The 23,124-nt window shown below is 42.3% G+C and overlaps 1 protein-coding gene across 40 annotated transcripts in view; it reads right to left on the minus strand.

Moving 5' to 3' along the window:
• The window catches only part of dlg2 (discs large MAGUK scaffold protein 2), a 242,131-nt gene that overhangs the window by 23,088 nt on the left and 195,919 nt on the right, over positions 1-23,124 (minus strand). For 24 of the 40 annotated variants that reach the window (XR_016485103.1, XM_090192663.1, XM_090192662.1 and 21 more), the window contains 4 exons: positions 14,150-14,209; positions 12,636-12,791; positions 3,088-3,244; positions 408-510 (listed from right to left, as the gene is read on the minus strand). Coding sequence is in view for 38 of the 40 variants with exons in the window: in XM_090192663.1 (XP_090048789.1) it covers positions 408-510; positions 3,088-3,244; positions 12,636-12,791; positions 14,150-14,209 (476 nt within the window). In the remaining 2 variants the exon portion in view is untranslated. The remainder of the gene's footprint in view (positions 1-407; positions 511-3,087; positions 3,245-12,635; positions 12,792-14,149; positions 14,210-23,124) is intronic. The other 16 variants (XR_016485104.1, XM_090192669.1, XM_090192677.1 and 13 more) reach the window with 2 other exon arrangements.

Below are 23,124 nucleotides of genomic sequence, written 5' to 3' on the forward strand. Positions count from 1 at the left end.
GGGCAGGACGTTAGTCTATCGCAGGGCCTTACCCACAATCTACCTCCTTAATGCGGAGTGTCAAGCTGAGATGCATTGGGTCTAATTTTACCAGTATTTGGTATGACTCGGCCTGGGATCGAACTTCCAACCTTCCAATCTCAGAGCGGGAACAAGGCCACTGAGTTGGTCTTGTTAATCAAGTGTACCTATCGCTAATAGCGTGAAAGGAATTTAATAAACGGGAGTGCACTGCTTTATCGTTGGCTATTCAACAGAAAAGTTTGCTGATCGACTAGGAATGCCTTAAGATTGACCCGTCGATTGCAATTGACGGGATGGCGACCACTGTTCTAGAGTGTGTGTTGTCATGTGCCTTTCGCCTTGATCATGAAGCTCAGTGATTGACCGTCACAGCTGATACTCACCCTCGGGACGGTACTGGGCAATGATGGTGACCGTTTGGCCCGCCCCCTTTAGTGCCGCAGCCGCTTGCTCGTGGGTGGCCCCGCGTAGGTCGATGCCATTAACCTGCATTGACAAAGACACATTGATCTGTACATACATTTTCCACTTTGTACAACTGCAAACAAAAAATAACAAGTCAAACAGGTCCCTCCCTCCTTCCCTCTCAACCCATTAATCTCAACCCCTGTGTGTGTGTGCCTGTGTGCTTACTATTCAATGCCTGTCTGACAGTGTGACGTGAAGAGACTGGGAAGTGGGAGGGAAAGTGAGAGACTGAGGGAAAGACTACGTGCCTGAGAGAAAGAGGGAACAAGTTATTCTTAGACATGTAAATCAGGCCAGAGCTGAAATGCACCTTAACTGCCTACTCTGATCAAGTTGCCAGGGCAGGGGCGTCAGAAAGGCTATTGTAGGGTATGTCTCAAGTTTTGAGGGAGCGTTCAATTGGCATGCTGACTGCAGGAACGTCCACCAGAGCTGTTGCCAGAGTTTAATTTTCATTTCTCTACTATACTACTACTACTTCATTTTTGAGAATTTGTCAGTACGTCCAACCGGCCTCACAACCGTAGACCAGTGCATTGCGTCGTGTGGGTGAGCAGTTTGTTGATGTCAATGTTGTGAGCCCAGTACCCATGGTGGCAGTGGGGTTATGGTATGGGCAGGCATAAGCTACGGACAATGAACACAATTGCATTTTATTGATGGCAATTTGAATGCACAGCGATACCGTGATGAGATCCTGAAGCCCATTGTCGTGCCATTCATCCACCACCATCCCTCATGTTTCAGTATGACAATGCACGGCCCCATGTTGCAAGGAACTGTACATAATTCCTGGAAGCTGAAAATGTCCAAGTTCTTCCATGGCCTGCATACTCACCAGACATGTCACCCATTGAGCATGTTTGGAATGCTCTGGATCAAGGTTTACGACAGTGTGTTCCAGTTCCCGACAATATCCAGAAACTTTGCACAGCCATTGAAGAGTGGGACAACATTCCACAGGCCACAATCAACAGCCTGATCAACTCTATGCAAAGGAGATGTGTCAAGCTGCACGAGGCAAATAGTGGTCACATTTTCTGATACACGCCCCTACCTTTTCTTAAGGTATCTGTGACCAACAGATACATACACATACTGTATGTGAGAATGCTGTTCATCAACTACAGCTCAGCATTTAACACCATAGTACCCTCCAAACTCGTCATCAAGCTCGAGACCCTGGGTCTCGACCCCGCCCTGTGCAACTGGGTACTGGACTTCCTGATGGGCCGCCCCCAGGTGGTGAGGGTAGGTAACAACATCTCCACCCCGCTGATCCTCAACACTGGGGCACCACAAGGGTGCGTTCTGAGCCCTCTCCTGTACTCCCTGTTCACCCATGACTGCGTGGCCATGCACGATTCCAACTCAATCATCAAGTTTGCGGACGACACTACAGTGGTAGGCTTGATTACCAACAACGATGAGACGGCCTACAGGGAGGAGGTGAGGGCCCTCGGAGTGTGGTGTCAGGAAAATAACCTCACACTCAACGTCAACAAAACAAAGGAGATGATTTTGGACTTCAGGAAACAGCAGAGGGAGCACCCCCCTATCCACATCGATGGGACAGTAGTGGAGAGGGTAGTAAGTTTTAAGTTCCTCGGCGTACACATCACGGACAAACTGAATTGGCCCACCCACACAGACAGCGTCGTGAAGAAGGTGTAGAAGCGCCTCTTCAACCTCAGCTTGTCACCAAAAGCACTCACAAACTTCTACAGATTGCCTAGTACAGCAACTGCTCTGCCCACAGCCGTAAGGCTCTCCAGAGGGTAGTGAGGTCTGCACAACGCATCACCGGGGGCAAACTACCTGCCCTCCAGGACACCTACACCACCCGATGTCACAGGAAGGCCATAAAGATCATCAAGGACAACAACCACCCGAGCCACTGCCTGTTCACCCCGCTATCATCCAGAAGGCGAGGTCAGTACAGGTACATCAAAGCAGGGACCGAGAGACTGAAAAACAGCTTCTATCTCAAGGCCATCAGACTGTTAAACAGCCACTTCTAACATTGAGTGGCTGCTGCCAACACACTGACTCAACTCCAGCCACTTTAATAATGGGAATTGATGGAAATTGATGTAAAAATATATCACTAGCCACTTTAAACAATGCTACTTAATATAATGTTTACATACCCTACATTACTCATCTCATATGTATATGTATATACTGTACCCTATATCCTCTACTGCATCTTTATGAAATACATGTATCACTACCCACTTTAAACTATGCCACTTTGTTTACATACCCTACATTACTCATCTCATATGCATATACTGTACTCGATACCATCTACTGCATCTTGCCTATGTCGTTCTGTACCATCACTCATTCATATATCTTTATGTACATATTCTTCATCCCTTTACACTTGTGTGCATAAGGTAGTAGTTTTGGAATTGTACTGTAACTGTTTCTCAGGACATTGGGACATCTCAGGAGTATAATCTTGTTCTCAAATCTTGTAGTACATTGCCAATTACAGTACATGTGCATACCTGTGTGTATGTGTGTGTGTATATGTAGAAATATTATCAGTATAAATATCATTATGTGCGTCTGTAGGGGTAAACTCACCGACAGGATCTGGTCTCCCCTCCGCAGCTCTCCGCTTAGGTCGGCGGGCCCTCCCGCCAGGATGAAGGAGACAAAGATGCCCTCTCCGTCCTCCCCTCCCACGATGTTGAATCCCAGGCCTGTGGAGCCCTTATGGAGGACCATCCTCCTGGGATCCCTGTACAAACAGGTCAGATAGTACATGAGCTCAGCATCCGAGTCCGAGGGGCTTAGCATCTTGACTGTCCGTCAGGCAGAGAAGAAAGAGAATCACACACACAAGCAGATAGACGTGGGGGCACGTAGAGCGCGCCTAGGCAAAGTACAGAGATGGCAGAGGCCCAAAGGAGCATTGTGCTCTACTTAAATCATTGTCCCATTTCTGACTGGTTTCCTGCAGACGAGGAGCCTGCACATGAGCGTGAGGTCACAAGTGTGCATGTATGCACGCACGCACGCTGGCACACACACACACATTCACACATAGCCATGTATGAAGACCGAGAGCTAGCATCTGCCACCAGCTCCCACTGGGAGTCAAATAGCAATCAGGACATTGAGGACACCTTCCTCAAGGACTCTTTGGAGAGATGAGACTTATTTTCCCTGTAGTGCCACCAATCTACACTGAAGGGAGCGCTGTCGCTGTCAAACCAACAAAATGATATAGTTAATAATGTATGTAAAGTAAGGCTAGAAGGTTCGGAGTCCCTTGCCAGGTGTCTTTTTGAGTTGCTTGAGAACAGTAGGAGACTATGTCTAAAGACAGATGAAGTCTGGAAATCATGTTATAGGGATCGATAGCAATGAGTCTCAGAGAGCGCTGATCTAAGACAAGGTCCCATGTACTCTTATTCATTGTGCTCTAATGGTTAAAACTGATCCTATATCAGCACTCCTATGCTGAGATGCTTGATCCTGTACATATACATTGTCACTGACCTAGTTGCAAAGTGCTGCGTTGTAGGTTGTAGGTTCCCGCTTAGACAGACTGTTGTGACAGGCCAAACACTTGTTACATAACAATAGATTGCCATCTACTGGGGGGTTAAAGGAACACTTCACTGATTTTTAACATCATTCAGCACCATACGACTCACCATACGACTCACAAAAAAATCTGTGAAATACTGCTTTAAAGTAATTGGGTAAAGCAGTGATACCAAAAAACATTTAAGGTGTGTCTCAAACAATTTGTGAAATAAGGTTAGGGTACGACATTGTCCGAGGATAGTGATTAGTACGTTTTCCTATAATACAAGGGGAGTTTCTCAATTTAGGGGTGGTTCTCAATTGGGTTAAGTCTGTCCTCTCCTCGACTCCTGCATCCTCCTCTCTTCCGTGAGCTGGAAACCGATAAGTTGTCGAAAAGTGTGTCAACTTGTTAGTAGTTGAACGGAGAAGTATGCTATTCTACTGATATCCATTGGCAGAGGTCACACAAGAGTATTCTCCCACCTGCTAGCACGGAAGTGTTTTGAAATCTTTTGATGTCTCCTCGATTACGTTTGACCATTTTCAAAAGCAGGCGAGGAGAGTACGGAGGAGAGGACGCAAGGAGTCGAGCAAAACCAATTGATTCTCTCATTGCCTACCACAAATCTGAACTGTGAATAGAGCAGACAAATTCTAATCTGGACCATTTTCTTTCAATCTAATTAGGGCTGGCACGATAATTGGATAATCGATTAAGGATAAAGACAGTCATGAAATTCAAATAACTGTCAAAACCGCAAAAAAAACAAACATATATATATATATATATATATATATATATATATATATATATATATATATATATATATATATACACAGTGGGGAGAACAAGTATTTGATACACTGACAATTTTGCAGGTTTTCCTACTTACAAAGCACGTAGGTCTGTAATTTTTATCATAGGTACACTTCAACTGTGAGAGACGGAATCTAAAACAAAAATTCAGAAAATCACATTGTATGATTTTTAAGTAGTTAATTTGCATTTTATTGCATGACATAAGTATTTGATCACCTACCAACCAGTAAAAATTACGGCTCTCACAGACCTGTTAGTTTTTCTTTAAGAAGCCCTCCTGTTCTCCACTCATTACCTGTATTAACTGCACCTGTTTGAACTCGTTACCTGTATAAAAGACACCTGTCCACACACTCAATCAAACAGACTCCAACCTCTCCACAATGGCCAAGACCAGAGAAATGTGTAAGGACAGCAAGGATAAAATTGTAGACTTGCACAAGGCTTGGGTGGGCTACAGGACAATAGGCCAGCAGCTTGGTGAGAAGGCAACAACTGTTGGTGCAATTATTAGAAAATGAAAGAAGTTCAAGATGACGGTCAATCACCCTCGGTCTGGGGCTCCATGCAAGATCTCACCTCGTGGGGCATCAATGATCAATGATCATGAGGAAGGTGAGGGATCAGCCCAGAACTACACGGCAGGACCTGGTCAATGACCTGAAGAGAGCTGGGACCACAGTCTCAAAGAAAACCATTAGTAACACACTACGCCGTCATGGATTAAAATCCTGCAGCGCACACAAGGTCCCCCTGCTCAAGCCAGCGCATGTCCAGGCCCGTCTGAAGTTTGCCAATGACCAACTGGATGATCCAGAGGAGGAATGGGAGAAGGTCATGTGGTCTGATGAGACAAAAATAGAGCTTTTTGGTCTAAACTCCACTCGCCATGTTTGGAGGAAGAAGAATGATGAGTACAACACCAAGAACACCATCCCAACCGTGAAGCATGGAGGTGGAAACATAATTCTTTGGGGATGCTTTTCTGCAAAGGGGACAGGACGACTCCATGTGTCGCGAGATCTTTGCCAACAACCTCCTTCCCTCAGTAAGAGCATTGAAGATGGGTTGTGGCTGGGTCTTCCAGCATGACAACAACCCGAAACACACAGCCAGGGCAACTAAGGAGTGGCTCCGTAAGAAGCATCTCAAGGTCCTGGAGTGGCCTAGCCAGTCTCCAGACCTGAACCCAATAGAAAATCTTTGGAGGGAGCTGAAAGTCATATTGCCCAGCGACTGCCCCCGAAAACTGAAGGACCTGGAGAAGGTCTGTATGGAGGAGTGGGCCAAAATCCCTGCTGCAGTGTGTGCAAATCTGGTCAAGAACTACAGGAAACGTATGATCTCTGTAATTGCAAACAAAGGTTTCTGTACCAAATATTAAGTTCTGCTTTTCTGATGTATCAAATACTTATGTCATGCAATAAAATGCAAATGAATTACTTAAAAATCATACAATGTGATTTTCTGGATTTTTGTTTTAGATTCCGTCTCTCATATCATTATTTTTAGTTTAAAATTGTATTTATTTCAAAAAATTTCCTTCATATTTAAGTCAGAAACTTTACCCAAAAGCAGAAAAGTAAAAGTAAGCCTGATTTACAGCCCACAGGAAGGAGGAGAGGAGACAAAAGTAGAGCCAGTTTTAGAATGTTGTGTCGTGGAACAATCAGCTGACTGAAAAAGGGAAATCCAGGCATTCAAAAAGATGACGTGCGACTGAGTCAGTTTCTGTGGTAACGTGATGGAACTGTGTTGCTCCTTGCTGTAGCCAACTCAAACGATTAGAACGGCGACCGCTGTCATTTGGATGACAAATAACCTTGACCGTCACAGCCCTACCTCTAATCGGGGACTGCAGTACCAGCAGTAATCCGGACCCTCAGGCTCGGATTTGGAAACCCCTGCAATAGCGCATCTATAAAACAAAATAGAGCACGTAAAGTAAAAGAACAAAGCTCCGCCACTTGTTTTGGTATACAGCTGAGGGCAGGGCCAACCATCAGTGTCTGCATGGCGTAACCTGCCAGCACCCAACAGAGCGTTGCTTCCAAAATGTAACACTAGATGGCAACCAAACTCCAGATGGCATCTGAATGTCCTTTAATGTAGCACAAAAGCTTGAACTGAACTTGAAATGCAGCCATGTATTTGAAATCTTCTTAATGTAGCTAATAATATTGGTTGGGATATATACATGTTCTGTGCTTAGACCAGCTTTGAGAATACGCTGAGTGGGAAAAACATGAACTAATATTAGGTTACATGGACTCTCCACTATGTTGAAAGCTTTCCACAAGGATGATGGCCCATGTTGATTCCAATCTTTCCCACAAGTTGGCTGGATATCCTTTTGGTGGTGGACCATTCTTGATACACACGGAAAATTGTTGACCGTGGAAAACCCTGGCAGCATTGCAGTTCTTGACACAAACCGGTGCGCCTGGCATCTACTACCATACCCTGTTCAAAGGCACTTAAATATTTGGTATTTTCCCTTCACCCTCTGAATGGCACACATACACAATCCATGTCTCTTAAATATCCTCCTTTAACCTTAACCTGTCTCCTTCATCTACACTGATTTGAAGTGGATTTCAATAAGGGATCATAGCTTTCACCCGGATTCACCTGGTCAGTAGTCTATGTCATGGAAAGAGCAGGTGTTCTTAATGATTTGAGAGGCAATGAGCATGGTTGACCCGGTTGCTAGGAATGACAAGCTGCCTTCACCACTCTCATTAATAATAATACTACATGTATTACATTTGTAAAGTGATTTTCAAAATACAAGAACAATCTCAAAGTGAATAAAATAGACATATCGTTTTTTTTTTTTTTATAAACAAATATATCTGACCATATCATGAAAGCAACAATCAAAGTCTGGGAGGAAGGATAGGCCTGTTGATAGAGATGAGTCTTAAGGACTGCTTTAAAAGCTCCAACAGTCTGAACAGCTTGGAGACTATCTGGAAGGGAGTTCCATAGGGGTGGTGCACGGGAGGAAAAGGGCACGGTAGACACACCCTTTTAAAAGGCGATTGAGACGCATACAAATCAGAGATTGTTATTGGACAAGTTCAGGTAGTCCTTCCTGTTTCGGCTGTTTTCTTCCATTTGGTTTCTAGTGAATACGACCCTGATTACATTATGCTTCTGTGAGAATACACATGGTATTTAAGCCAGGGTTGTTAATAAATCATTAGAGTGGGCCCTCCTTGCCCTCCCACTGTCCCCAAAGGCCTCCCTGTGACAGCAACACAGACAGCTGAAACACATTGATATGGAGAGAGGAACGGTCAGGTAGCTGGAGGCCCACCAGAGGCCATTCTAGGCTAGGACACAGGGAGGTGGCCTACAGTCAAAATGCTAATGCTAACATGGTTCTGTAAAATCTATTCAGCACACCAGCAATAGCTAATTTAGTATTTGTGGCACCAAGGCAACCACAGGCATCTCACCGTAATCATGTGGGCGAATGAGAAAACAGAAAATTCGTTGTGAATTCCACCTCTCTCTGGGTAAGCTCAGACAACCAATTCCGCCTATGCATTAAGCATGCTCCATGAAATGCCTCTCTCTTCTTGCCTCATTATTTCATGTCACCTTTCGTTAGGCTCTCCCAGAATCTTTGTACTCATGCATCCCTTTGATATTTAAGTGTTAAAATCTGAAAATGTCGTAAGGGGAATGCTATGAAAGTGAGAAGCAAACCGCCATTTTGAATAGACTGCTGGGTAGGTTACAGAGCATATCTACTGCATATGTGCTTTGCTTCAACATTTCATATGTCCAGAAAACGTATATTTTCAACCTTCCTGCAAAAGTTAACAAATGTTAATTGGTCTGATATTCTGTATAACCTTTGTGCAACAAGTGAAAATATAAATACTGACAGATATATAACTCAACTTACAGCAATCGCATAATGAGTGTGCACAACACAGTTTAGAAATTGAATTATTGCTATTGACTGTGGGTGGGCTTCCTCTATCAGCATCCACCCACAGCCACTCATTTTCTGCGAGCGAGAGTGCGAGAGAGAGAGAGATATGTAAATTACAACCCATGTTTATTTATTTTCCCTTTTGTACTTCTACTATTTGCATATTGTTATAAACACCGTAAACAGCCATGATATAACGTTTGAAATGTCTCTATTCTTTAGAAACTTTTGTGAGTGTGACGTTTACTGTTCATTTCTGATTGGTTATTTCACCTTTGTGTATTATCTATTCCCCTTGCTTTGGCAATACAATACATTTCCCATGCCAATAATTCCCATTGAATTGAGAGAGTGAGAGCCACAGTCGGTGAGCATTAGGTAGTAATCAGTTATATTGTGGAGCAAGCTAGCACAAGGCATGAGGGGTTCAACTAGGATTTCGTTTTTTTTTATGTGGAGGTCCAAGAATCTGTTCAATGGTCATTTCAATTCTTCATATTTACACATTGAATCTTGAGGAATATAACGAATTATAACCACGACTGCCTTCCTGCTCTGCATAAGTGTGACTACTTTATACTGCAAAGCGATGTCAACGCTGGTCAAAATAACGTTGCGTGATTTCCATTCGAGTTGTTGTAGCAAAAACAACACTGTACACAGAACATGGCCATGTCCAGATGCTCTAAGTACTTGTGTTTTCTCACTCAACTTACTCAATTTACAGCAGAATGAGTGACGAAAACAAAATCCTTTGAGAAACGCTTGGAACTGCACACACCCTTGTTTCTAGAGTAGGTTTTAAAGAGACAGTTTGAATATTCTCTGCTCCCTCTGAGAAGTCGCCTCACAATACCACAGCGTTCTTAGGCTGGAACTGGATTACGGGAATGGAAGAGGCAGTGCACTCGGCTCACAACAGAGGGAATGCAAATTGAAACGGAGATGAGGCAATCCGAAACACAGTGTGCGTCCCAAACGCGCACCTTCTTTCCTACATAGGGTATTACTTTTGACCAGCGCCCTATAGGCCCTTGTCAAAAGTAGTGCACTGTATAGGGAATAGGGTGCGATTTGGGACGTAACCACTGGAAACACACTGCCTTCTAGTTAATTAGGGTCCAGACAAAGAAGTATTCATGCCTACCAATGAGTAATTAGACAAAACGTTCCCCTTTAACAAAAGAAATGATTAAATACTCATATGTTCTAATATTCTAAGTCTTTGTAAAAGGAGACGGTAGCTAAGGCTCCTTATTAAAACATAAAAATATCTCATAAAAACATTATTAAGGTCAAATGGACTAATAAATTCTGGGCTCCGGGGTGAAGTTTCCCCTAGTTAGAGATCTAGAATCAGGTTCCCTTCCCCTAACCCAAACTATATCTATTAGTGAGGAAAATGCCACACTGACCCAAGGTCAGCATCTAAGGGCAGCTTCACCCTACAGTACATCGATACATTATGTCAGCTACACTTGAGCAATCAATAAAGGCTTATTGAATACCACATTTAATGGCTCTCTTATGCATCTCAGTAACCAGTGTTTGACATGTCAGACACATCAAGCATAGGGAAAGTCATCGAAATGTATTCAATTTCAGTCGGCACATCCAGAGCGAATCTAGGAAGATCATTCCATTCCATTCAGGCCAAAAGCATTTGTGTGGTATGATACAAATGGCACAGACTGAAACCAAGTGAAGCAATATCCTGACAAATAGTTGAAAAAGAAAACAATCATCCGATTTATAAAATCATATCTTTGTTTTATCCACATGCCCAGACCGTGGTAAAGACCTGCGGTAGTGTGCTTCATCTGGAAGACTCTTCAACAGCAAACAAAACAGCAGACTACCCCATTTGAATTTAAACCATTGTCAAATAACTACATTGACTGTCTTCATAATTGTCCGCGCAGTTTGAAAGGCCCCTTGTAAGTTTGATTTTGCCCTAATACAAAACAAACCCTCCTCCACCTGTCCTTTGTGAAACTGCCCAGCATTGCTGCCACATGCGCACAACACCATTTCCTTAATCCTGATCTAGCAAGCTCTGCAATGACCTGCATAGTTAACAGCAGGCCAATTCATTCAAATATCAAAGTAGCCAAGGGACTCCACGTAATGATGCTGGAAGGCAGGGTTTGCCAAGTGCCCAGTCTCATGGCTGGTGCTGACCCACTCGCCAGAGCAACTTCGTCTGCCTTTCCTCTTATAAGGAGCAACACAGCATCCCAAATGTAGCATCAGACTTAAATGATCACTTGACTCAAAAACACATTTTTTTTTGTATTTTGTTCATTAATCCACTGTTGATATGGTCTCACAAACGTATTCTTGTCAGCAGTTACGTTTTCAAAACTTTCAGTAAAAAGCTACAAATGATGATGATGATGATGATAAATGCATTATATGATGCAAAACACATCACACTTTTTTTACTGAAAATGCTCTCTCTTAACTTTACTGCTGACATGCACCATTTTTGGAGATCGTATCAACAGTGGACTAATGAACAAAATACTAAAGACGTTTTTTTTTTTTTGATCAGTTTAAAAAAAAGTGATCGGTTTAAATGCCTTAACGTTCAATGTATCTTGTCCTCTGTTCACATTGCATTAGCCCGGTCCAACTTCAACAATATGGATGATGCACAGTTGAGCTAATCTGGTCCGAATAGCATGCACTTTACCACCTCATGCCTTATTCATGGTTACCATCACACCCCAGCTCTGTTGATTGTACGCCCAGATACGTTGCTCATGCAGAAATGATAAACAAGCTGAAATAATAAATAAGCCCCGCACAAACGAGATAAAGATGGCAAAGTGCTGTTACTAGGAAAAAGAGCAAACAATCAATAAAAGACAAACTATTGTATGCTTACCACTAACGGAATCTTGATCATTATCATATAAAATAGCACCTCAATACTTATTTTTCAGTTGATGCAAAGAGAGTCTACTGCTGTTCTTGTTGATGTAATATCTATATTATTTTTTGTATTATTATTATTTGTATTATTATTTGTATAATAACTCCCACGGAGGCCAATTAGGAACTACGTTCGTTTTCATAACATAATGCAGATCATTGATATTCTAAACAAACAAGAAAAACTTAACGAAGGTGGAGGCCATCCTGATCCCGAAGGGAAATAGTGCTTGAGGGTTCAACTGCAATGTGTTCAGGGAGAGCTAAGAAAGAGATATATTGTCAAGCAATCTGAGATTTTGTATATCTAATATACATGACCAGTGAAATCACATCATGCCCCTTAACGTTGCGATCACACCGACCACCGGCTTCACAAAAAAAGTGTAAAAGCATCTGGTGCGTTTAAAACCACATTTACCGAATAACCTGACGCTTTTAGAGAAAACACATTCACTTATAACAACACTGCCCGTCTTCAGGGGGGGGTCCAAATGTGTTTGCGAAAGATAAGGCCAGCAGGTTTGGACTAGATCAGACCCCCTGGAGTGAGAGGGAGCCGAAGGGAGGAGAGGCATGCAGGTTTAGAAGAGCGAGACCCTCTGGAAACAAGTGAGAAAGTGAGGATAGGAAGAGAGTAGGGGGCATGGAGAGACAGGTAGGAGAGGCATGCAGGTTTAGAAGAGCGAGACCCTCTGGAAACGAGTGAGAAAGTGAGGATAGGAAGAGAGTAGGGGGCATGGATAGACAGGTAGGAGAGGCATGCAAGGTTTAGAAGAGTGAGATCCTTTGGGAACGAGTGAGTGTGTGTGAGGATATGAAGAGAGTAGGGGGCATGCCATGCCGTGCAATACAATGCAAAGCTATGCCATGCAGCGGGTAGAATACCTGGTGATCTCGGAGTCAGGGAGCAGGCCTAAGTGATAGTGAGGGAAGGGTATGGAGTGGAGGAGGCTTTTGTCACACTCCATGGGGGAATAGCAGCGGGGAGAAGGTGTTTTGTCACACAGTTTGTTCACAGTGCTGTAAACTGGCTCAGGAGGCCTGGGGGTAGGAGAATAGAGCAGAGAGAGTGGTTAGTACAGAGAGTAGGAGGAGACAGAGACAGAGACAGAACAGAACAGAACAGAGGGACAGAGGGACAGAGAGAAACAGAACAGAGGGACAGAGGGACAGAGGGACAGAGGGACAGAGAGAAACAGAACAGAATAGACAAATAACACCTATGTTATGGGAGTGGAAAAGGAAGAATTAAACCTTGGTTTATAAAGCATTTACATGTGCACTTAGGCTTTTGTTGTTTTACATGCAAAACACCTACTGTTACATGTCTTTTTTTTTCATTTAGAATTTGGATTCCACAAAAATATCAGCACTCAATCCCCCCCCCCCCCCCCCTCCATGCTGTCGGCACAGAGAGCCCTCCTGCAGACTTCCCCTTCACTAGTTTCCAGTTTCAACTTCACTACACGCCAAGCTAACATTACCGCTCCAGTGAGTTTTCCATCTGCTTTATCTTTGACTATAAGCAACAAAAAAAAAGGTCAAACTTGTTTTTTAGTATGAAACAAAGTGATTTGCACCATGATAGTACCAGTAAAGGAAAGCCTACTACCATCAGTATGGGGTGGTAGCCGGTGACAACATATGCGGGAACTAAAATCTATATTCATTACTGAACCATCTGAAAATCTTTAAGCTTCATTTATTTATTTATTTTTATCGCCAATGCGCATTCCGAGTATGCACATCACTAAAGTGGCCTTGTGGTCAGTGTCCGCCCTGAGATTGGAAGGTTGGGAGTTCGATCCCCGGCCGAGTCATACCAAAGACAAAAAAATGGGGCCCAATGCATCTCTGCTTGGCACTCAGCATTAAGGATATAGGTTGAGGGTAAGGCCCTGCAATAGACTAGCGTCCTGTTCAGGGGGTGTACCTATACATAAAGCTGCTACAGGAACAGGAGATTGGTGCAGGAGCCTATGAGCCACTCCGGCTCGCACAAGGCTACTTACTTACATCACTAAAGCCCGCTTAGGGCAAAAAGAGGCCGCTTTGAAAGGAAACTGATATGAGAACTGTAACAGAGATCCATCCATATTCAGACGGCACACATAAATTACTTTTTTTATATACTTGAGCTTAGGAAACTGAGCAAAACATAAATAATGCCTCAATGTTATAATCCCTCTTTTTTTTAACTCAAATTAAATCACACTGACAGATTACAGTGAAGTTTATTGGTAATCTTTGCACTTTGCACAATTCTTTTGCACACGTATATGTATGTTACCCACTGCATACTCTGTCTTGCATTAGAGGATAAAATGAGGACAAAGATGTATCACAGATGGAATGGGAGGACAAACATGAGGGTCAGCGGTCATTTTGAAATGTCTCACCTCAACTGGAAGTGCTGCGAATCAAACCTGTGACCCTCTCCGTCATCTATTGAGGCATTTCTGATTGGGGAAGAGATGAGACCAACAAAGGAAGTGCAATAACAGAGTCAGAATCAGAGTGGCAATACGAAGGAAAACTGCAAAAAGGATCAGAATTGACATGGTTTTATTAATTAGAATTACAAATACTAATAGCTTTATATTTACAATATACTTTGTATGCATTTAGCATAAAAGCCAAACGAAGACAGAGCATGCATATGGGTTCTTTGTCTTTGACACAACAAACAGTTGGACGCATGCTACAGAGGATGACACAAAGTGTTTGATCAGGGAGAAATGTTTGATAAACAAATAAATTCCTTACAATAGAGACTACAAACGGGACCACCATAATGCATTTCTAAAATTACAAAGTCCTCATTGCCAAAGGTTCATTATTGATATGACTCAATTACCCAACCTTGGGACAGACTATGTTGTTCCCACACTCGGGACTCTGACTCTCTCTTGGTTACATAGACTTTTAGCCTCCCATCCTATTCTAACCACCTCTCGCTGGCTTTGTATTGTTGTTACCTGATGAAATTGCTGTACAAAATGATCTTGTTGCCATCTAATGCAGATGTCATTATGACATTCATATGTCATAAATCAGCAGTGCAGAGCTCTCCCTGTCCTCTGCCATGCCCTGATTGTATTACTGTTGATGACATTTGTAAATGTGCATGTACACCCTGGCCCATCTACTGTTGCCAGCCCCAATTCTGACTTGTGCTCTGATATCTGCTTCACTAATTTCTGCTCTCTCGAAGAAGCATATTACCTAAAATGGATAAACTGAAAGTGTGGGTTCACAGTTCCAATCCAGATGTGTTTTTTATTACTGAGACATGGTTAAGGAGGAATGTTTTGAACACTGATGTTAACCTTTCTGGTTGTAATCTTTTTCGGCAAGACAGATCTTCCAAAGGTGGTGGAGTGGCAATCTTTACCAAGGATCACCTTCAATGCTCGGTTGTCTCCACCAAGTCTGTTCCCAAACAATTTGATTCGCTGGTTTTAAGCATTCAACTTTCAAATACCTCTTTGTTGACTGTTGCTGGGTGTTATCGTCCACCATCAGCACCGGCCTGTACCCTACCTGTCCTAAGCTCTCTCCTGGCCCCTTACACTAAGTCTGAATTTGTCCTGTTTGGTGACCTAAACTGGGACATGCTTAAACCACCTGACCAAGTCCTAATACAATGGGATTCCCTAAATCTTTCTCAGACTATGACCAATCCCACAAGGTATGACTCCAAACACCCAGGAAAGGCTACTCTCCTCGATGTTATCTTCACAAATAATCCTGATAGGTGCCAGTCTGGTGTTTTCTGTAATGACCCTGTTTTACAGCCTGTGTTCATAATGGCTGCTCAGTGAAACGACCTGTCCTGGTTTGTCATAGACGCTTGCTGAAAAACTTTAATGAGCAGGCCTTCCTTCATGACCTGGCCTCTGTAAAATGGTATAGAATCAGCTTGATCCCTTCTGTCAAAGATGCTTGTACATTCTTTTTTTATATTGTCAGTGGTATTGGTAACGAACACCCTATTAAAAACAGGTTCAGCCGCTAGCTCGACCGTCATCTTGCAGAGTTACTCCACCTCAAGAATTGCATTTGGCGAAAGGCTCTGCACATGCATACTCAGGCTGACTGGCAATCAATCAGGCAAATTAGAAATAAGTGCACTCAGGCTATCCGGAAGGCCAAAGTTAGTTACTTTTTGGGGAAGTTCTCTCTCTGTGAGTCTAATCCTCCTCCTCACAGCTGCCCATGTCTCTTAATGTTGATGATGTGGTTGTTACTGACAAGAAGCACATGGCTGAGCTCTTTAATCACCACTTCATTAAGTCATGATTCCTATTTGACTCAACCATGCCTCCTTGCCCGTCCAACATTTCCTCATCTCCCTCCCCTTCTAATGCGACTATCCCCGATGCTTCTCCCTCTTTTTCCCCTGCCCCGCTACAAAGTTTCTCCCTGCAGGTGGTCACTGAATCCGAGGTGCTAAAGGAGCTCCTTAAACTTGACCCCAAAAAAACATCTGGGTCAGATGGTTTAGACCCTTTCTTCTTTAAGGTTACTGCCCCTATCATCGCCAAGCCTATCACCAACCTTTTTAACCTGTCTCTCCTTTCTGGGGAGGTTCCCTTTGCTTGGAAGGCAGCCACAGTGTGTCCTTTATTTAAAGGGGGGTATCGAGCTGATCCTAACTGTTATAGGCTATTTCTATTTTGCCCTGTTTATCAAAAGTGTTGGAAAAACATGTCAATAATCAACTGACTGGCTTTCTTCATGTCTATAGTATTCTCTCGGGTATGCAATCTGGTTTCCGCTCAGGTTATGGATGTGTCACTGCAACCTTAAAGGTCCTCAATGATGTCACCATTGCCCTTGATTCTAAGCAATATTGTGCTGGTTTTTTATTGATGTGGCCAAAGCTTTTGATACTGTAGACCATTCCATTCTTGTGGGAGATCCTTAAACTTGGAGTATTGGTGTCTCTGAGGGGTCTTTGGGCTGGTTAGCTAACTACCTCTCTCAATGAGTGCAGTGTGTTAAGTCAGAAAATCTACTGTCTCAGCCACTGCCTGTCACCAAGGGACTAACCCAAGGCTCGATCCTAGGCCCCACACTCTTCTCAATTTACATCAACAACATTGCTGAGGCTGTAGGAAGCTCTCTCATCCATGTATATGCAGATGACACAGTCTTATACTCATCTGGCCCCTCCCTGGATTTTGTGTTAAACGCTCTACAACAAAGCTTTCTTAGTGTCCCAAGCTTTCTCTACCCTTAACCTTGTTCTGAACACCTCCAAAATAAATGTCATGTGGTTTGGTAAGAAGAATGCCCCTCCTCCCACAGGTGTGATTACTACCTCTGAGGGTTTAGAGCTACAAGTACTTGGGAGTATAGCTAGATGGTGAACTATCTTTCTCTCAGCAAATATCAAAGCTGCAGGCTAAAGTTAAAGTTGTACCTTGTTTTGCTGCTGCCATGTTGTTTTGTCATGTGATGCTGCCTTGTTGTCTTAGGTCTCTATGTAGTGTTGTGTTGTCTCTCTTGTTGTGATGTGTGTTTTGTCCTATATTTGTATTGTATTGTTTTTTTTTAATCCCAGGCCCCTGTCCCTGCAGAAGACCTTTTACTTGTTGGTAGGCCGTCATTGTAAATAAGAATTTGTTCTTAACCGATTTGTCTAGTTAAATAAAGGTTAAATACATTTTTAAAAAATAGCACCTTAAGTTGAAATAAGTAACGATTTGTGCGCAGTATTTGTCCATTATGTGAGCATTTATATAATGGACAAATGTGTGTGCCGTTTATATTTTCTCCTACACTTTATGTGCAGTACTATTAAGAAAGTTGTTGTGGAGTGTACAGACGTGCACGTATCATTCACAGTGTATAAGTGTGAACGTGTGTGATGCTCCATTGGTTGCAGGGCTGCATTAGCCATTCTTTTTGCTCCTGCCGATGAAACCAGTGTGGTTGGATTTAAGCCCTGCCCTGCTCAGTGGCCCACTTTCTATCTCTCCCAGTACTACGCTCCCTCACCACCCCACCCCCTACTCGTGTCGCATGGCCCAGGCTCGTGATGCCTCTACTTGGCCACAGCTCTGAGCATGCCGCAGTACAGCACAGACCCAGATCTCGCTCTCCTCCTGCTGCTACGCTCCTGCACTCTCTAAGCTCACTTCTCTGAGTCTAATTGATGAAATACGATCCGATCACAGCTCCCAGCTAGCTTCTTCTTGTATAATTCCTATCAAGACACTCAAGACACAATGAAGGGTGCCTTGATGGGAAAAGTAAGCCCCACTATAAATGAATTATTTTTCTACATTTTCCATTTCCCGAATGGTGGCCATAATCCCCATTTTTCCCAGTCCATAGACTACCCCTCTTATTAAAGAGCACCTTTATACCAAGTCTCCACAGCCTTATGGTTTTTACCCATTCAAGTGCAGCAGCTCATTGTTTTTAATTGCCTCATGTGTCATGAGTTCATATCCCCGAGCTGACAAGGTACAAATCTGTCGTTCTGCCCCTGAACAGGCAGTTAACCCACAGTTCCTAGGCCGTCATTGAACATAAGAATTTGTTCTTAACTGACTTGCCTAGTTAAATAAAGGTAAAGAAGTAAGGTGCCTTAAAGCCACAGTTAAACTGACTACAACCACTCTTCAGCTGCTTCTGTAGTCAGCTTGAGTGAAATATTGAAATCAAACATCAACTTAAATGTCTAATGTATCACAGACCCATACATTTGAGGCCCATTCACCGTCTTTGTAGGCCACAAGTAGATTGCATGTTGTGCTTTACGTTAACAAACTGTTATTTCAAGTATTGTTTGTCTAATCTAATTTAAACAGAGCAGAGATAGTGACACTGTCACGATCGTCTGAATGAATGGACCAAGGCGCAGCGTACTTAGAGTTCCACATGTTTAATAAATATGAAACTCACCAAAAACAATACAGAAGAAAATGAAACGTGACGTTCTGGGCTGCTCACAGGCAGCTACACAAAAACAAGATCCCACAAAAACCCAGTGGGAAAAAAGGCTGCCTAAATATGATCCCCAATCAGAGACAACTGCTGCCTCTGATTGGGAACCATACCAGGCCAACATAGAAATTAAAAAACTACCCACCCATGTCACACCCTGACCTAACCAAAATAGAGAATAAAAAGGATCTCTAGGGTCAGGGCGTGACAGACACTGACTGTAGATGCAGTTGAGATCCGCCATCCCATGGCTGAGGCTGGTCTTGCGGGTATCTCCGCAGCCTGCAGCACATACAGTGAGCTCCAAACGTATTGGGACAGTGACAAATGTTCTTGTTGTTTTGGCTCTGTATCCCACGTCTTTAGATTTCGAAATTATACAATGACTATGAGGTTAAACCCAGAGACCACCAAATAAAACCCTTATTTCCAATACAAACTGAAGAGATTAAATCAGAAGATCATACAAATTATTGTAAAATGAAATATATTTTTTTCTTCTATATATATTTTTAAAAATCCTTATGCTTTCTTTGAAGACCCAGAAGGCCCTCACACTTCCCCACAGCATATACAGTAAGTAAATTTGTTCCAATAATTTTAGTCCCCTAAAATGGGAGGGACTATGAAAAAAACTGGTGTAATTTCTAAATGGTTCACCTGATACGGATGAAAATACCCTCAATTTAAAGCTGACAGTTTGCACTTTAACATCATAGCAATTGTACTATTTCAAATGCAAAGTGCTGTAGTACAGAGCCAAAACATGTGTTACCGTCCTAATACTTTTGGAGCTCACTGTATACACCACCCCAGCATGGCTATGAATCACAGTCCCAATGCTATTCTACATCTCCCTCTCTGTCTCCCCACTCATTTCATGCTATTCCTGTCTGAATAGATAGTCTGTCCTGAGGGGTGCTTTCTCCTGCTGGGGGCTCATTTAATTACGGCTGCATCCCACATCCCAAATGGCACCCTATTCCCGGGCTCTGGTCAAAAGTAGTGCCCTATGTAAGGAATACGGTGCCATTTGGGACGCATCCTACATTTGTTGAGCCGTGTCACAGTATCAAAGCCAGCCAAGCATGCTGTCAGCTGCAGAGGCACACAGATTGGCAGCCATTCAGGGCCAAACGCGTGCTCAGTTTCTGTCAGCTATACATCTCCCCAATTGGTCTGACAGAAACACAGAAGGATTTGGCAGCAGGCGTGACCTGTCGTTACTATTTGCAGCGACTGAATCAGCAAGTCCTTGTGCGTCTACCTTACAGAGCGCCTACCTGGGCATTGAGGACAAATTTAGAATAATAATAATAAATCCCATTTATCCAACGAGGCAATTTATAGATTTATACTGCGATAACTTTGTCTGTGAGGTGTAAATGGACTTATTTGGTTATTTTATAACACCTTTGTACAGTATGTGATGTTTAGTGCTGAGCTATTTTACCGAATTGTAGGCAGTGGTGGAAAAGTACTCAATGAAAGATACCTTAATAGATAATGACTCAAGTAAAAGTGCAAGTCACCCAGTAAAATACTACCTGAGTAAAAGTTTTCAAAAATTGGTGTTAAATATACTTAAGTATAAAAAGTAAATGTAATTGCTAAAATAAACTTAAGTATCAAAAGTAAAAGTACAAATAATAAAACATTCCTTATATTAAGTAATTTTCTTGTTTTAGTTTTATTTACAGATAGCCAGGGTCACACTTCAACACACAGAAATCATTTAAAAACAAAGCATTTGTGTTTAGTGAGTCCGCCAGATGAGAGGCAGTAGGGATGATCAGGGATGTTCTCTTGATAAGTGTGCGAATTGGACCATTTTCTGTCCTGCTAAGCATTCAAAATGTAACGAGTACTTTTGGGTGTCAGGGAAAATGTATGGAGTAAAAAGTACATCATTTTCTTTAGGAATGTAGTGAAGTAAAAAATGTTAGAAATTTAAATAGTAAAGTACAGATACCCACAAAAAATACTTAAGTTGTACTTTAATGTATTTTATTTTTCATTTTTTAAAACAACTAATTGACAACTATTTCATTGCGCACATTACACAGTTTCTCTAGATAAATTAGATCAAGCCCGAACTGTGCAATGTAGTAAGGAGTTGTAGTTTCCAACAGGCCAATATTCTAAATAGCGCAGAAAGTGGTAATTGACTACAAAGACCACAATCCATTGCGCATCTACTTGTCCAGTCTGTGTGTTTTTATTCACCTGCTACATTAGGCTGACACGGAGAAGGTGACTGTGAATGTGTGATTGAGTGCAGTTACTGTGCGAGGCATCTCTACCTGAAAATACATGATCTAAGTGATTGATAGCTGGTATTCAGCAGGCATAAAAGTATGCCGTATTTACTCCGAAGAACTACTAAAATAGAGATTTTGTCAGATGACTGAATGGAATAACAAAATAAAACAAATACAATACACAACTGAAAAATGTTTTTAAAGTAAAGTAATGTGAATAAATGATGGTTGATAAGTGATAAGCACTACCATTCACTTTCATTGTTTTATTCTGTGTTCCAGCATTCAAACCACATCATGCATAGTGCTTTTAACGTAAAATGAATAAACCGAAATTGAAAACCGTGATTATTTTTTAATGATCGAACTAAAACAAAACCAATTTCAAAAAGCACTAATCACTCACAACTAGTGATGGCACTACACGTGTCAGCAATGGAGGTTATCAAAATTGTTGTTGAATTAATTTCCCATTAATTTACAGATTCTGGTAATGCTATATTTCCCATGAACCTGTCAACAATTTTGGTGTGTAAATTTTTTTTCAAAACTCTGTGAACAAAAGATGACTTTATACACGAACAAAAAAAGTGGAGAAAAGCACTGCATTAGGCCCTTTATAGTAGCAAGATCAATGAATCCCCAAGGGAGAGATCTCAAACATGAACCAAAACTGAAAATTGTGATTTCTTAAGATTTTTTTACTTTTTAAAATCTTAATTTAATCTAAGGCAAACAACTATTTGGATGTTCCATATAACTATGTTGGCACTGCTGGATTCTAGCTTGAAATATATACTTATTCATGCTACTATACTAGAACTACTTTACATGTATAATGTTATTGTTAAATCTCATGGATCTTATGGAGTGGGCCAAAGGGTACCAGTCTGATTTCAGTCACTGATAAAGTTAGATCGCAGTGGATTAGGGAGGAGTGAGGAATGTGGGCCGAGGTCAGGTCAGACAAAGTGACAAGGAGCAGTTATATTACACACTGTTGGATTCTGGGTTAAACTTTGAACGTTGCTACACTAGAGACACGATTGATCAGAAGTAATACTCTAGTGTCTGAGGGGTGGTAAAGAATGGAGGTCACATCAGAAGTGAATGGTTATCTGTAGGAGACAGATGGTTTTGGAATGTGCTGGGTGGACGGGAGGAAGTCACAGGAGCGCTATAAGTGAAATGGGTGGAGTGCTTTGGATTAGACATCAAGGGGGTTGAGGTCAGGTCAGGTCACCTGAAGGGAGACAGAACGGTTTAATACTGTATCACTTCGTCTTCCTGTCGAACAATAAGATGTAAGGAGAGAAGGAGGAGTGTCTAAAGTGGAGTATATACAGTGGGGCAAAAAAGTATTTAGTCAGCCACCAATTGTGCAAGTTCTCCCACCTAAAAAGATGAGGCCTGTAATTTTCATCATAGGTACACTTCAACTATGACAGACAAAATGAGAAAAAAAATCCAGAAAATCACATTGTAGGATTTTTTATGAATTTATTTGCAAATTATGGTGGAAAATAAGTATTTGGTCAATAACAAAAGTTTATCTCAATACTTTGTTATATACCCTTTGTTGGCAATGACAGAGGTCAAACGTTTTCTGTAAGTCTTCACAAGGTTTTCACACACTGTGGCTGGTATTTTGGCCCATTCCTCCATGCAGACCTCCTCTAGAGCAGTGATGTTTTGGGGCTGTTGCTGGGCAACACGGACTTTCAACTCCTTCCAAAGATTTTCTATGGGGTTGAGATCTGGAGACTGGCTAGGCCACTCCAGGACTTACGAAGCCACTCCTTCGTTGCCCGGGCGGTGTGTTTGGGATCATTGTCATGCTGAAAGACCCAGCCATGTTTCATCTTCAATGCCCTTGCTGATGGAAGGAGGTTTTCACTCAAAATCTCACGATACATGGCCCCATTCATTATTTCCTTTACACGGATCAGTCGTCCTGGTCCCTTTGCAGAAAAACAGCCCCAAAGCATGATATTTCCACCCCCATGCTTCACAGTAGGTATGGTGTTCTTTGGATGCAACTCAGCATTCTTTGTTCTCCAAACACGACGAGTTGAGTGTTTACCAAAAAGTTATATTTTGGTTTAATCTGACCATACTCCCAATCTTCTTCTGGATCATCCAAATGCTCTCTA

The sequence above is a fragment of the Oncorhynchus mykiss genome, chromosome 12 (genome assembly GCF_057628025.1).
Source record: "Oncorhynchus mykiss isolate SJ-2025 chromosome 12, ASM5762802v1, whole genome shotgun sequence".
In the NCBI taxonomy this organism is placed as follows: domain Eukaryota; kingdom Metazoa; phylum Chordata; class Actinopteri; order Salmoniformes; family Salmonidae; genus Oncorhynchus; species Oncorhynchus mykiss.